This window comes from Myotis myotis, unplaced genomic scaffold (assembly GCF_014108235.1).
Source record: "Myotis myotis isolate mMyoMyo1 unplaced genomic scaffold, mMyoMyo1.p scaffold_m19_p_7, whole genome shotgun sequence".
NCBI lineage: Eukaryota > Metazoa > Chordata > Mammalia > Chiroptera > Vespertilionidae > Myotis > Myotis myotis.
This window is the reverse complement of record NW_023416379.1, coordinates 22717814-22732226: the sequence shown is the minus strand read 5'-3', so window position 1 is coordinate 22732226 and position 14413 is coordinate 22717814. Positions and strand designations below refer to the sequence as shown.

The 14413-nt window shown below is 47.1% G+C and overlaps 1 protein-coding gene across 1 annotated transcript; it reads right to left on the bottom strand.

Moving 5' to 3' along the window:
- Positions 1–10383: 10383 nt before the first annotated feature.
- On the bottom strand, positions 10384–13359 carry TCF21 (transcription factor 21). The gene is made up of 2 exons (XM_036317370.1): positions 12637–13359; positions 10384–10926 (listed from the first exon to the last, which is right to left on the bottom strand). The coding sequence occupies exons 1-2, from the start codon at positions 13084–13086 to the stop codon at positions 10837–10839; spliced, it is 540 nt and encodes a 179-aa protein (XP_036173263.1). The 5' UTR covers positions 13087–13359; the 3' UTR covers positions 10384–10836.
- Between the last annotated feature and the right edge of the window lie 1054 nt (positions 13360–14413).

The following is a 14413-nucleotide window of genomic DNA, read 5'->3' as shown; positions in this document are numbered from 1 at the left end:
TTGGAGTGGGATGGAGCTCACACCTTAGCCCCAAATCACATACAATACCTTCTTCCCTCAGGAGCAGTGGTTCAATATTTTATAACTTAGTGTTTACAATGGTTTGATAGAACATAATTATCACAAATAAAGAGACTTGACTGTACTAACAGATGCCCTAGAATCTCCTGTATATTCTTTTCTAAATTCTATTGTGTAGTAGCAATCCAATTTCCTTGTTCATCAGGACAAATCACTCCTGCCAATAGAGTAACCACTGTAGTGACATCCTCCAAGGAAACTTAAACATTTGTGGATTGGCATTTCTATTAGGGCTTATGAACAACTGGGTTTCTTTGCTGTCTCTAATCATTATGCCAGTGAGTCCTGCCTTCCTCCAACATCAGCCATCACCACAGTGCTCCCTGTAGTCCTATAAACAGGAAGTTTTATCTAGAGTCATGACCTTTTTTTTAAATGCTAGAAGGAATGTTAGAAATCTTCTTACTGGTGAGGAACCCAAGACACAGAGAGATTAAATTATCCAGGTCAGAGCAACTTGTGCCAGAGCCCCCAAAACTCAGGCCTGTCTATGAGCTTTTGAAAACATCACCTTTTAAAACATGTATTCTAATAAGTTAGAATGTACCTGATATAAAATATTGAGAAAAATAGTGAAATCCAGTAGCATATAATTTGATTTATAAGGCTCAAAAAAGAAAAAGATGGATTTTTGAGACAAAAGATCTGGAAAGCTTATAAACTGTTTGAATGGAAGGCCTCTGAAATGATGCAGAAGGATTGGCAGGTGAGAAATGAAAAGTTAAGCTCAGTTATCACAGGACATGGCTAACTCTAAAGATCTATTATTTATTTATTTATTTATTTATTTATTTATTTATTTATTTATTTATTAAATATATTTTTATTGATTTTAGAGAGGAAAGGAGCGGGAGAGAGAGAGATAGAAACATCAATGATGAGAGAGCGTCATTAATTGGCTGCCTCCTGCATGCTCCACACTGGGATCAAGCCTGCAACCCAGGCATGTGCCCTGACCAGGAATCAAATGTGACCTCCTAGTTCATAGGTTGATGCTTAATCACTGAGCCACTCCAGCCAGGCAAGATCTATCATTTATAGTTTTGGTGTTAATTATCTATATACATAAAAGGCTAAGCAACCGGCTGACTGGTTGACCGGCTGGTAGGTATGACATGCACTGACCATCAGGGGGCAGATGCTCACCACAAGAGCTGCCGAGTGACAGTAACTTTGCAGAATACCCTCTCATACTCCGGGACCCCTCGGACTGCCCGTTTTGGCCCTATCCCCCGCAGACCAGGCTGAGGGACCCCACCTACTGGAGGGACCCCAGGAGGTTGGCTCCAGGGCGTGTCTGGCCATCCCACCCAGTCTCGCCCCACTGGCCACCTTCTAATGAATTTCCTTTCATTGTGCACCAATTCATGCACAGGAACTCTAATCCAGTAATAAAGGTACATTTTTGCTAGTGCACCTATCATATGCTATCTCCCCCCGCCCCTCCCCCCCACCCCCCCACCCCCCACCCCCCCCCCCCACACACACAGACACCTTAGGACTGAGAGCACATACTAGTATTTGTAAAATGGCTGGTTATATCAGTCTAGCAAAATGATGGCCCATCATATTTAGTCCATCTCCAAATGGTTTGAGATTCAATTTTAGCCTTAGGAAAATAAAAACCTCCAGGGCAACCACCTTAGAGGCAGAAAGGAACCTTTGAAATCACTTTCCCAGATATTTCCCCACTACCGGGAGATGAATTAGTCTGGGATAGAGGCAGCTGGGAACACTCCATGTTGGACTAGTTTGGTGAATGGCAGTCTGAGGTGCCTGTAGCCTAGATGCAAGAGTAGGGCAGGGGTAACCAGCATGTCCTGGTAGCCCATCTTTCTGGAAACTGGCACACTTGGCGCTTTTCAGAATATAGGTTGCCATACCCTTTCAGGTCCTTGCATAGAAGAGAGTCTGCAACTACTGGAGAGGAAGACCAAAGCTGGAGGCCATGAGGGTATTACCTTATTCATCTATTTCCAGTGCACAGGGTCCTGCATACAGTGTATACTCAGTGATGGTGCATGGAATGAAGTGAGCTATTATATATCATCATTCTCAGATGCATTATTTTTCACATTCACACATTCAAAAATTGGGATGTATCCCAACATTGGTCTCTTTGTTAGAATTATCTACATTGTTGGTATAGCCCATGCTGGGTTTAATTGAGATTAAAAATGTCTTTAAAATATTATACTCTGATTCAGTATTGGAAAAATGTTATTTTGTTATATAGATAATAAATATAAAATATTATTATGTTATGCACAGGAAAGCATGGAGATAGAAAAGTAGTGTGTAGGAACAAAAGCCCTCGTCACTGAAGAAATAGCTATAATTCTGTATTTTCTTACAAAGTAACATCCAAGTACATTACAGAACGTAGGAAAGGAAGTAAACTATAAATAGATGACCCCATTAAATTTTGTTATTGAGATATGTGCAAAGGATTGCCCATCATATGCTGTATTAATTTCCTGTGACTATCATAACAAGTGACCACAAACAGTGCCTTAGCAAAACAGAAGCTTACTTTGTCTTAGTTGGCCAGAAGTTCAATATCAGTTACACAGGGTCAAAATCAAGGTGCAAGTAAGGCCCCACTCCTTTTGGAGGTTCTTAAAGAGAATCTATTACTTGCCTCTTCCAGCCTCTGATGGCTGCAATATTCTAATCTGTCTTCACAGCACTTTTTTCTCTCCTGTGTATTGAATCTCCCTCATAGTTTCTCTTGTAAGGACAGTTGTAATGGTATTTAGGACCCACACATATAATCAAGGATAACCTCTCCATCTCAACATCCTTAACTTAATCACACCTGCAAGGACCCTTTTTATAAATAAGGCAACTTTTCTAGTTTTCAGAGATTAAGATCTGGTATCCTTGGGTCCACTATTCAGTCTCCTATCCATGCAAAGCAACAGATCTAGACTCACAAAAGCCTCCACATTTCTAAGAATAGGTAAAAGGAAAGGTTGGAGTGATTAATTTATGCTCCCTTCTAACAAAATCAAGAAAGTGAAGTATTGAAATTTGTAGAACAGGTATCAATGACTTGGGAAAAAAAAATCACAATGACAATAAAGGAGAACTCTTCTAAGAGATATTCTTAATAACCCAGAGGACAAAACTGGGTAGTAAATCACTAGATCTTGATAATTCAAAGTGAGAAATGACTCAAAAGGGCCAGACTCTGAATATGAAGAAGTTTTAGGAAAACCTTAATAGTGCAAATTAATTCTAAAAATAACCTGGAATCTCCACTCTTTTCTATATCCATGCTTTATTCAATGTTACATTGCAGCTTCTCCAAAATGGGTAGCCTGTTTTAATCACACTCAAGATGACCTGAAGCTACTGGATTATCACAAAAATTTAATAATTGTTTGCTATTGACTAGATAAATATCTAGGAAAAATGCATGTCATTCTTTCAGGCATTTTGGTAATCAAATGACTTGAAGAAGAGGAGAAGAGAGAAAGAAAACCAAAATTAATTAATTTCCCCATCCTTTGAATATAGGAAGCTCTGTGACTGGCATTAGCTAATAGAACCCAGGCAAAGTGATGCTATGCCAGTTCTGAACCTAGGTCTAAGAGGCCTTGTGAACTTCTGTTCCCTCTTTGGTCTCCCTGAGAACAAATACAGGCTAGTCTACTGGATGGGGATCCGTCACCCTCCTCACTCCAGTCAATACCCATCCAGCCACCAGACATGTGAGGGAGGTCATCCTTGACAAGCTAACTCTCAAATCACCAGCCCACAGATAAAACCAAGTCCAGCGAGAACAGCAGAGTCCATCTCCGATCAGCAGAACTGCCCAGCTGTCCTCAGACTCATGGGTAATAACAAATGTTTATTGTTTTAAGCCATTAAGTTAAGGGGTGGTTTATTGTAAGTAAAAAACTGATACTTGATGGTGGACAATCACTAGAATTTAATTACAGAGTGAATAAATAACTAGGAATGAAATGCACTCTTACTATAAAACAGTTTTTGTAGTATTTTAATGAACTTATTTTGCTTATAATTTCCCTTTTTGTATCCAGAATGGTGATAAAAGGTAAAATAAGTCTAAAATAGATCTTTAAATAAGTGTAAAATAATTCGATTTGGAATAAAAAAGCATCACGTTATGTTCTTTTTTTGGAGGCATTTCTTTCCTTTCTAGGGTTATAATCATCCTTACTTTTAACCTGAGGATTCTCCTATGTTCAAGACTGGAATCCATTTCAGCTTTAATGAAATACAAAAATTCTGTACTCAGATTTCTGCTACTTATTCACTATATAACTTTTCAAGATTTACTTCCCCTCTCTGAGTTTCAGTTGCCCTATATGAAAAATGAAGATGATTAATACTTCCTTGTTAGGGTTGTATAGGTTGAAGATAAAATATGAATGTACTCTGTGTGATGCAAATGGAAAAGAAAATTAAATGAGCTGTATCTATGCTATTATTTCTTAAATATGCCAAAGAACTGCATTTTATTGGCTAAAAAGTGGTGGTGATTTTCTCAATGAAATTGTTCTTTTCCATAAAGTAGAACATTTAGGGTTTATGAACATATGCTTTTATGCTGTTATTCCTACCCTTTCCCCCACCAAAGACACAATAGCACCTGTGAACATGGCCTTTTCCCAAAGCATGTTGCTCACCATTGGTGTAGCAGAATAAAACCAGGTGGCCATAGACAGCCCAGCCCTGATTGCAATAGATTACATTTGTTGCAAACAGATTTGGATTCTTGTTGCACCCAGAGCCTCTATCTCAAAAAATTCTGCCTCAGCCAGCAGCCAACCTGTTCACACATCCCAGCCAACTGTAGCTGACAGAACAAGAGGCATACCTACAACTGACCTGAAGAGTGCAACATGAGCTTATCTGGCAGACAGAAGTATCTCTAAAAAGCTTCTTATTAAGCTTTATGCATTCATTTTTCTTCAAGCACTTACCATGTAACTGTCACTGTGCTAGGTGCTAGGGAAAGCAAGGTTAACCAGCCAGACATGGTCCCTGCCCTCATGGAGTGAGGAGAAAAAGATACAACTCAGTAAAGAAAGTAATAATTACCTGTTATTAATAAGGTGATAAGTGCTGAAACACAGAATTAGGAGCAGGATCCACTGCAGATAATGTGATAAAGTCTCCCTGAAAAAAGACAAGACCTGTATGATAACCTGTTTTAATCACACTCAAGATGACCTGAAGCTACTGGATTATCACAAAAATTTAATAATTGTTTGCTATTGACTAGATAACTAACTATCTAGAAAAATGCATATCATTCTTTTAGGCACTTTGGTAGTCTAATGACTTGAAGAAGAGGAAAAGAGAGAAAGAAAACCAAAATTAATTAATGCCTATCATGTACCAGACAATGCCCACATACATTATCCTACTGAAATAGTCATTACTATACTCATTTTAATTATAGTAATGACTATAAAATAAGTATAGTAATTTGGAAGAACCAAGGCCCTGAAAGGGCAAATTCTTTGTCCAAAGACTCAGCCAAAAGCTCTCTCCACTGTACTTTTCACTAGCTGTAGGTATAAATTATATCTGTAAAAGGCAACAAATGACTTCCTCATCACCAACTGGATTAATTTTAAAATAAATTCCTGTGAACATTTTATTCTTCGTGTTTCACATTATTTTCACTCTTCAAAGTACCTTTTAGGTGAATGATTCTGATCTAAAGGGCCATGTAAATTCAAAATGGATCATGTCATTTTCAACAGGAAAGGGAAAGGACAGATTTCATCTGAGTGTCAGGGAGGGCAGGGCAAACATCCCACCTCCGGTTGATGCCATCTAGTCCCATCGTGTCCGTTTGCTTTCTTCTTTTTTAAAATTTATTTTTATTGAATGCTTGATTTAGTCTTTTCTCAAATAGGCACCTAGACTTCAACATGACAGGTTCCGTTTCACTTCCAGCATAGCAGCAGCACCATGGTCAATTCTTAGCTCCTGCTGCCCTCTATCTCATCTACTCTCTTCACCAGAGTCCGAGTTAATGATTCAACATTGATTGAGGTGCCCGGCGCTATGATGCGTGATGGGTGCAGAAATGAGGGGATGTTGCTCTCCAGGAGTGAGTTCTCACCACTCTTGCAACATTCAGGCTGTTCTCTCCGCCTCTCCACCCCTTTCTCCTCCTTCTGCCTGGGAGGGGCTCTCAAGCCTCCTCCCAGGGGTGGTTAATCCTTCGGTGAACCGGCGGGAGGGTGCACAGGGAGCCGGCCCAGATCTCAGGATCAAAGGCACGTGCAGGAAGAACCTGAGGAAGCCGGCGGGGCCCTCAGAAACGCCGCCAGCACCACCCAGTCTCCAAGGGCAGAGCCGGCATTTGGAGGGAAGGATGAAAAGCTAAGAGAGGAAGTTTGCCTCGCCAGCTGCGTGGGATCTGAGCATCCCCTCCCGGGCGGAGCTGGGTCGTAACCCCAGATCCTTGCCTGGACCCGAAGCTGCACCCGCACGCGGAAAGGGACGGCGACCCTGCCGGCTGTGTGCGCTCGGGCTCGGAACTGGGCACCTCCTTCCCTTTCCTCCCTCCTGCTTCCACAGACTCTGTAAGGGTGTGTGAGGGGCGGGGGGCGTGGGGGGGGGGCCGGCAGGGGGGAGCAGAAAAGCCGCAGAGGAGTCCTTCCCCACTCTGCCTCGGGGCTCTCCCCTGCCCACCCCCTCCGCCCTGCGCTCACCCCGCGCCCGTCTCACTCCTGCACCTCTGCGCCCCAACTGTCGACCGGCTGCCAAAGAGCTGGACGGCTAGGGCCCCAAACCAGAAAAAAAACCAAAATAACACAACCCGAAAACAAGTAAAACCTCCTCCCACTGGGGTGAAGGGAAAATCTTTGCTGACCTGGACCCAGGGACCCTCTTTGCAACTGAGGAGTCGCAAGAGCTTGGGTCCCGGGTTCCCAGATTTCTGTCCCTTTTGGAGGTCGCCTCGGAGGCCACGGCAGCCCGGCCCAAAGGCAGTCAGGTCTTAACTCATCACCTGAGGCCTGAAAGCTGTCCTTGAGCGCCGGAGATGCGCGCGCGTCCACACACCAGGACAGCACAAGTGATTCCCGGGGGTCATTTAAACGTGAAGAACTCACTGCATGCCATCGTGGAGTGAATAGAGAAGTAACTGAGGCTGGAGCCCAGAACGTGCAGCCTCTTAAGAAAATTTCCCAAATATTTCCTTTCCCTCGGCATTAACTTCTTTTGTTTCTCTAATGAGACAGATCCCCAAGCAGTATTCTCCAAGTGTGGTCTCAGGACTAGCAGCCGCAGCAGCCGCAGCATCGCTTGGGACTTGGGAACTGGGTAGAAATACAAATTATGGGGCTCCTCCCCAGATCTCCTGAATCTGGAACTCGGGCGGATGGAGCCCAGCAATTTATTGCCGCCAGCTGTGCAGGCGACTCTGCAGCCCACGGAAAAGCCAGGGGCTTCAAAGTCTGCTGGGGCAGTTTCCCTCCGGTCACTGGGTGTAACCAGCTGCTGTCCACCTTATTTATCACGTACATCTCTTTTTAGAAAGAAGTCTCCGACCTGACAGTGGGGAACCCTGCTAGATGCACTAGTTACTTGTAAAAAGTCATATAAGCAGAGAGAGAGAGAGAGAGAGAGAGAGAGAGAGAGAGAGAGAGAGAGAGAGAGAGATGGGGCTTCCCCAGCTACAGTCCATTTTCAGTATCTGTCCCCTCCTCCTGAGAACTCCCAGACACACCCTAACTTGAAGCACTTCCTTCTCCTTCCAGGCTTCTGCAGCCGGTTTCAGATGTTCTCCTGGCTCTTCCTGAAAGCACCTTCTAAGATAATGTGCTTAACCAAGAGGTCACAGAGAGAACACTCCCCACTCCTTACCCCTAAATACACTGGCTTGTGGCAAAGGGGGAACCCCTTTCCTTCTCAGGCAGCCTAGCCTCCTAGTCAAAGCAGGACACTCCAAGCTCCTGGGCGGTGGGCAGGTAGACTGGCGGTGGAGCCCTGTGGGACAGACTCCAGGAGAACCAGGGGCACAGGGAGGAAGGGTGTGGCGGGTGTGGGGTGCTGATGATCTGCTTTAAGAGGAGGGCACAGGGGGAAGGAGAGATGTTGAGACGGGAAATGCCTGTGTGGGGCAAGCAGGTTTTCATGTTCTCTGGGCTACTGGTGGCCACAGCACAGTAATCAGCACCGCATTGCTTGTTCCTTTCAGCGGACAACTGTGTCATCTCCAGTGCACCCAGGTCCCAGAGCCCAGGCCCCTGTGGGGAGGGCTTCCCCGCAGCCAGACAACCATGTGTGTAGCCCTTCTATTTGCTGGTCCTACTCCCCATCTCTGCTCTGTAAATTTTTCTGGATTCACTATTTCTAGGAAGCAGTCACATTTGCAAAGCGCCCTGGACAAATTCGGAGGACATTGGAGAAGGGTAAAGGTGAGAGAGAGAAATGTGAGGTTAAACATAGCATCCAAGGGGAGTTTTCTGATTCTTACAGTAAAAAGGCCATCGCCTGTACATTATAAACATACATTCTTTGGAGCTTCCTGCCTGACACACTTTCAGGTTGGGTCTAGCATAGACAGCTCACTGCCACTTAATAACAGTAATAGATATTTGCATGGATCCTTTCCTTTAGAAATCAATTGCACACATATAATCTCATTTGAGCCCACTAACGCTTTGTGAGGCAAAAGAATAAAAGTATTATTATTATCATCACCTTTATCCCCATCTGCAGAGATGAGAAAACTGATGACCCAGTCCCTTTTAGGAAAACACTGGACCCAGAACTAGAGCTTATCCCACTTGTTTCAAAATCCTAGCCTCCTGTCTCAAGTTTAAAGCCAAGGTTTCAAATGGTAGGCAGGGAGCACCGGGACTTTTATAAAAATTCGTTTGCATGTTGGGGTCCTCAGAGAATGAGCACTAAGCTTTTTCTCTATGGGGCCGCCTGCACCGAGTGCTCAGAAGTTTGAGCTTTTCGTTTGCTTAGACAATGTGCTGAACTGAAACCCCCCAAACTGAATCACGCTGAGATTCATCTCGGACTGGAACTCCCGCCCGTGGAGGTGAGGGCAGTGTCCTCTGGTCGGAGAATTTGGGGATCAGGGAGGTGTCCAGATCTTGAAAGGCGCTCTTCAAGGTCCAGTTGGGGTGGGGGGAGGTAGAAGGACACCCTGAAAAGCCCTCTGAGAGGCCAGGACAGGCAGGTGGATGCGGAATCGCCGCAGTTCCCTGCCTCGGAGAATGAATTGCACTTGCGAAGGTGCTAACCGATCACCGGCGGCGATGGTTCCCTCTTCTGGACAAGCCCCTTCTTCGAGGGCCGAGCTGAGGACTCCACCCCTCATCCGCTTTGGGGTTAGTGGGAGGTGAGTGCGGCGAGGGAAACAGGGGAGTTCTTCCTCCAGGTACCAAACTGAATCGAGAAAAAGAACGGAGAAAAAAAAAATGGAAAAGAAAGAGCAAATGAAGCGGAAGTTTCAAGGCCCTCTGCGAGGAGTAACAGTATAAATAACCGAAGACGTCTTGTAAACACTGCGGTCATAACCCCGAACATTAAACAGCCTCGGTGGCATCTGGCTCGGGGGCTGCCGCGGGCTGCGCTGGGGCAGCGCGGGAACCGGGTCCCAGGCTCCCGGGCCTTGCCTCTCTGTTTATCTCAACTTAATCTTCCCCAACGAGCTGTTCCGCAGCCTGGGAGATGTTTAAATTAAAACCCAGGCCGCCGGAAGTCGCGGCGGGGAGCTGTACGCCCTGGCTAGCCTTCGCCCAAAGGCAGGCAGGCAGGGTCCTCGTTAAAATGGATTAATTATTCATAAGAAATATGTCATGCATGTGGTAGCGCTCTGAGAATCGGAAAATACCGCCTAAGGATTATGGAATTGACATTTTTCATAGCTCCCAGCTTTGCTTCACTGGTTTCTGACCGCGGGTGCCACGTCCTCGCCTGGGAAGTTATAAAACTGGGAGTTCGCCTTCCTGCTCATGTCAGCAATTACACTGTGGAATACATGAACACCAGGGTTTCCTTTTCTGTGTAACAATAGCTCTAACCCCGCTCTTTCTTTGTTTACGGTTACATTATTTCTAATTGTCCTAAAAATAACCTGGGAACCTGGGAGGGCAGAGGTGTTTCTGAAGTTTCAGTGGGAAACCTGATCTGGACCATCAGAGTGGAAATCGGATTTAATCCTCTTCTATCTCTGGAAGTTGGGATTGAGGCGCGAAAAAACCATTTTTATTATCAAGCTTTCCCATAGTCCTTCACTTTTCTATTCCAAGTAACATTTTTTTTTTTAAATCACACCAATGTCAGGGCTTTTAGCAATATAAAGAGAGATTTATTTTCAAAAAGTAGAAAAACTTGTTTGAAAAAAATATATATCTTTTGAGTGAATTTATAAATGTGACTGTCAAAGTCAGCTATTCTATGATCTACACTTTACAACATATTGTACAACAGATACACATCGATAGGCTCTTATTAGCTATTCATATATTTATAATTACATATTGCACTTGGACCAGCAAGGCTCGCAGAGTCATTCACGGTACCAGGAATAAAGTTAAATAGATGGGAATCGTTGTCAGCACGACCGATCTCCTCCGGTTTGGAAACGAATCTCCTCGTCGCTGTAAAGTGTTCTCGCGGGGAGGGCCAGGGAGAGGAGCTTGGCGGGGGAAGCAGGGGCAGGGAGCAGGGAGGGCAGGGGTCGCCTTCGCGGGGCTCTTCCCCCGGGAGCGCGCCTTTCCCAGACTCGCACCTCCAAGGTCAGGACGCCGTGGTGCCACACAAGCGGCTCGCGGTCACCACTTCTTTCAGGTCGCTCTCTGGCTTCCCGGCCACCATAAAGGGCCACGTCTGCAGGAGAGAAGAGGGTGGAGGCGGTAAGTGGCCATGGAGGAGGGATGGGGTGGGTTCCCTGACCCAGAGGGAAGGAGAGGGCGCGGCGGGGGCAGGCAGCGAGTCTCCCAGACCCGTTATCTCTGCAGTTCCCTCGGAGCCTCAGGGCTGGATAAAGCAAAAAGCAGCACTGGCTCAAGGCACAGCTCGGGGAGGCAGAGCAGAGAGGAGAGTCCACTTCTTGGGGGCAAAGTGAAACCCAAGAGAGGGGGCCCTTCTTCAGCCCAAGGAGCTGGTGCCAGGGCCCAGCGCGGAGGCCGAGCGGGAGCCCAGGAGACTTCTCGCCAGGGAGGCACCGGGGCGCCCTCCTCGGCCCTCTCTGAGGCCCTGGTCAGCTTTCCCGGACCTCCTGCTTTTAGCCCATCTGTCTTCCCTCTGCCGACTTCCCTGTCCTCCATCACAAATGCGAGCTTTGACCACAGACTCTGAATTAATCGCTACCTCTTAAGGAAAAAACAAAACACTAATGAAAGAATATACACGCATATTTTATTTAAGATCATCTTCCTACTGGGCTGAGCAAGGGTAGCCTCATCTCTTCTGGCCGTTTTGTAATAAAGCTCACTGACGATAAAGGCAGCAGTAAAATGTCAATGAAGGCACTGCTTTCATTTGACTTCCTGATTTTAAAAAGCTATTGACTCATCTCATTCGAAAAACAAACTTTCAGTTGGAGGGGGAAATATTTTTCGAGGCAAAATGTGGTTTTGCACCCCTCCCCCCAAATTCTGAAACTAACTCGGTGAGAAGACAATTCAAATCCTCAAACCTCTCACTAGCACTGGCAGATAAGACGACTTGTAAGAGGAAAACCTCTCCTTCTTATCGGACACAAACAGAGGGGCTGGAAGTGTTGTTTTTCTTTGGTGCCTGTACGTTTTAAAATCAAATCAAATGAAACAAGAATCAAATATGTTTCTTTCACAGTAAAATGCATGTGAGGAAACCATTAGGCTCAATGAGCATTACTTTTAAAAATAAGAAATTAAAATGTTCTTAAATCTTGGATGAAAGTGACCTTTTCAATATTATTTATTACACCAGTACTGGCGAGAATGTACTAATTATGCTGCTATTTGCTAGAACTTCTGGGATTTAAAAATGTCAACCCACCTACAGGCGAAGCGCAGACTATTGAAGTGGTTGAGGACTCACATGACAAGTATGGGGGACATGACGTGTCCATGTCTAACGGTCCTATAAGGTGCTTGGGAAAGAAACCGAGTTGGGTGGTTTTATTTACAAGAACTGGAGGGGAAAATCGAGTTCTGCTCTCTAGCTGGAGGAAGAATCAAGGGATTAATAAAATGCCTCTTGGGGCGCAGCCTCTGGTCCGTGTTCCCCGTCCTGTCCCGCACCAGTCCCTCCACTCGAACCCCCATGGCGCGGGGACCAGGGGATCCTCCTCTTTGCCAGCTCCGTCCACTTGCACACTCCTAATGGGGCTGCCACGTCCAACACTTGCATAAATCATCCCCGCTCCGGCGGCTGGCAGGGCAGAGAGCGAGGCCCGTGGGGGGATCTCCTGCCGCGGCCCCTGCAGGCGCTGGGCGGGAGGGAGCGGAGGTGCGGGAGTCCCAGCCCCGCGCTCACACAGCGCCCACCGGACGGCGGGCGCACGGGCGGGGGCACCCGGGCCGCCGCCGCCGCCTCCCCCGGGGAACTTACCAGGTTGACCGGGTGGATGTACCCGTTCTCGTACTTGTCGTTGGCCAGGATCTGCCTCAAGTGGGCGATGTAGCTGGACGCCAGCCGGAGCGTGTCCAGCTTGGAGAGCTTGGTGTCCGGGGGCACCCAGGGCAGCGTGGTCTTGAGCCTGGAGAAGGCCTTGCTCAGCACCCGCATGCGGGCCCGCTCGCGCGCGTTGGCCGCGTTGCGCTGGACCTGCTTCCCCTCCTGGCTGACCCCGCTCAGGGGGCTCTTCTTGGTGGGCGCCTTCCTCCTCTTGCCCAGGCCGCCGCGGCCCTTCTGGGGAGAGCCCGCCTCGCAGTTGGAGCCCTCCTCGGTGCTCTCGTTGGAAGTCACGAACTCCTTGCTCGAGTCCATTTTCAGCCCGTCGCAGTCCAGCATCTCCACTTCTTGGAGGTCCTCCACGTCGCTGAGGGAGCCGGTGGACATGTTTGCGGGAGAGGATGCGAGGGAGAGAGGGGAGGGAGAGCGGACAGAGAGACCCGGAAACCAGTGGGCCCCCCTCGTGTGCCGGGTGGAGCAGCCACCGCGTGTTGGGAGCTGGAGTTGGGGTTCTGGTTGGGTCTCACACCCCTTCCCCCTGCGCAGAAGGAGCCGCCCGGGCCAGGGCTTCTTTGGGAAGGAAACCGACGCTCTGCTCCCCACCCCGGAGCCGTGGCCGCAGAGGCTGTGAGGGAGAGAGCGCTGAGGAATTTGGTGGACACTAGGAATTTATCTGGGGAATAGAGAGGCGGATCCTTGCAGCCCAGGGGAGGGGCCTCCCAGGCCCCAGCGACGCTCTTAGACCCCTTTCACAACCGGAGGGAAACTCTCACTCGCAGGCCCTGATTTCCAACTTGTAGCGTAAATCTACTCAACAGCAACACGAAATACCATCACCTTCTTCCCCTTGGAGCTGGGCCTAGGAGGAGCGGGGCGCGCCCACAGCCCCTCTCCCGTGCTCACCGCTCATCGCCCATCGCCCATCTCCTAAGGCCTGCGTTCCCCCCCTAAGAGGTCATAGCTGGTTGTAAGTAGTGAACTTCAGGAAAACGACCAGATCTTTTGGGTTTTTTTCTGGGCCTTCCACCTACGAATCTCGCAAGCATCCCTCTTGCCTCCCCCTCGCAAGAAAATGCCACTTAAAATCCAGGCAGAGACCAGCTACCTCTTGCCAGCACCCTATAGGACTACAGTCTTATCAAGATCTCTTCCAGCCTTAACTGGGGTAAATGAAGAAAACAAGTTCTTCGTAGAATCGTTAGGGGGATGTCAGAAAAAGTACCAAAGAATTCACCTGCACCTGGTCACTTTAAAGATATCAAGGAACTGCCTGTGTGTACACAAACACACCACCATTGCACACCCACAGGCAGCCACACACATAGTGGGAGTGAGGGGAATGAGGTGGGTAACGTGAGTGTGTGGTGATAACCTTTTCTTAACTGAATTAAAACTTCCCCCTAGACTCCTCTCTAGAAATGTATGTAATATTGTCTTCAGAATCAGTTGCTCTCAGACATCACCTTGTTTTCTCCCTCCCAATGCTGCTGCCTTTGCCTCTCTTTACATCCTCTACACACTACCAGGGTTCCTCATGTGAAGCTGACATTCCAAAACACTAAACAGTAGTATCCCTTTGGGAAAGGTTCTTTTCCATTCCTGACCCAGCCCAGGCCATCTTTACTAGAGAATAAGACAATCTGGGGAGTAAGTTAAGAAAGTAAGGGGAACCAGAAACCAAGAGATGGAACAAAATTGATGAGATGAAACTGGA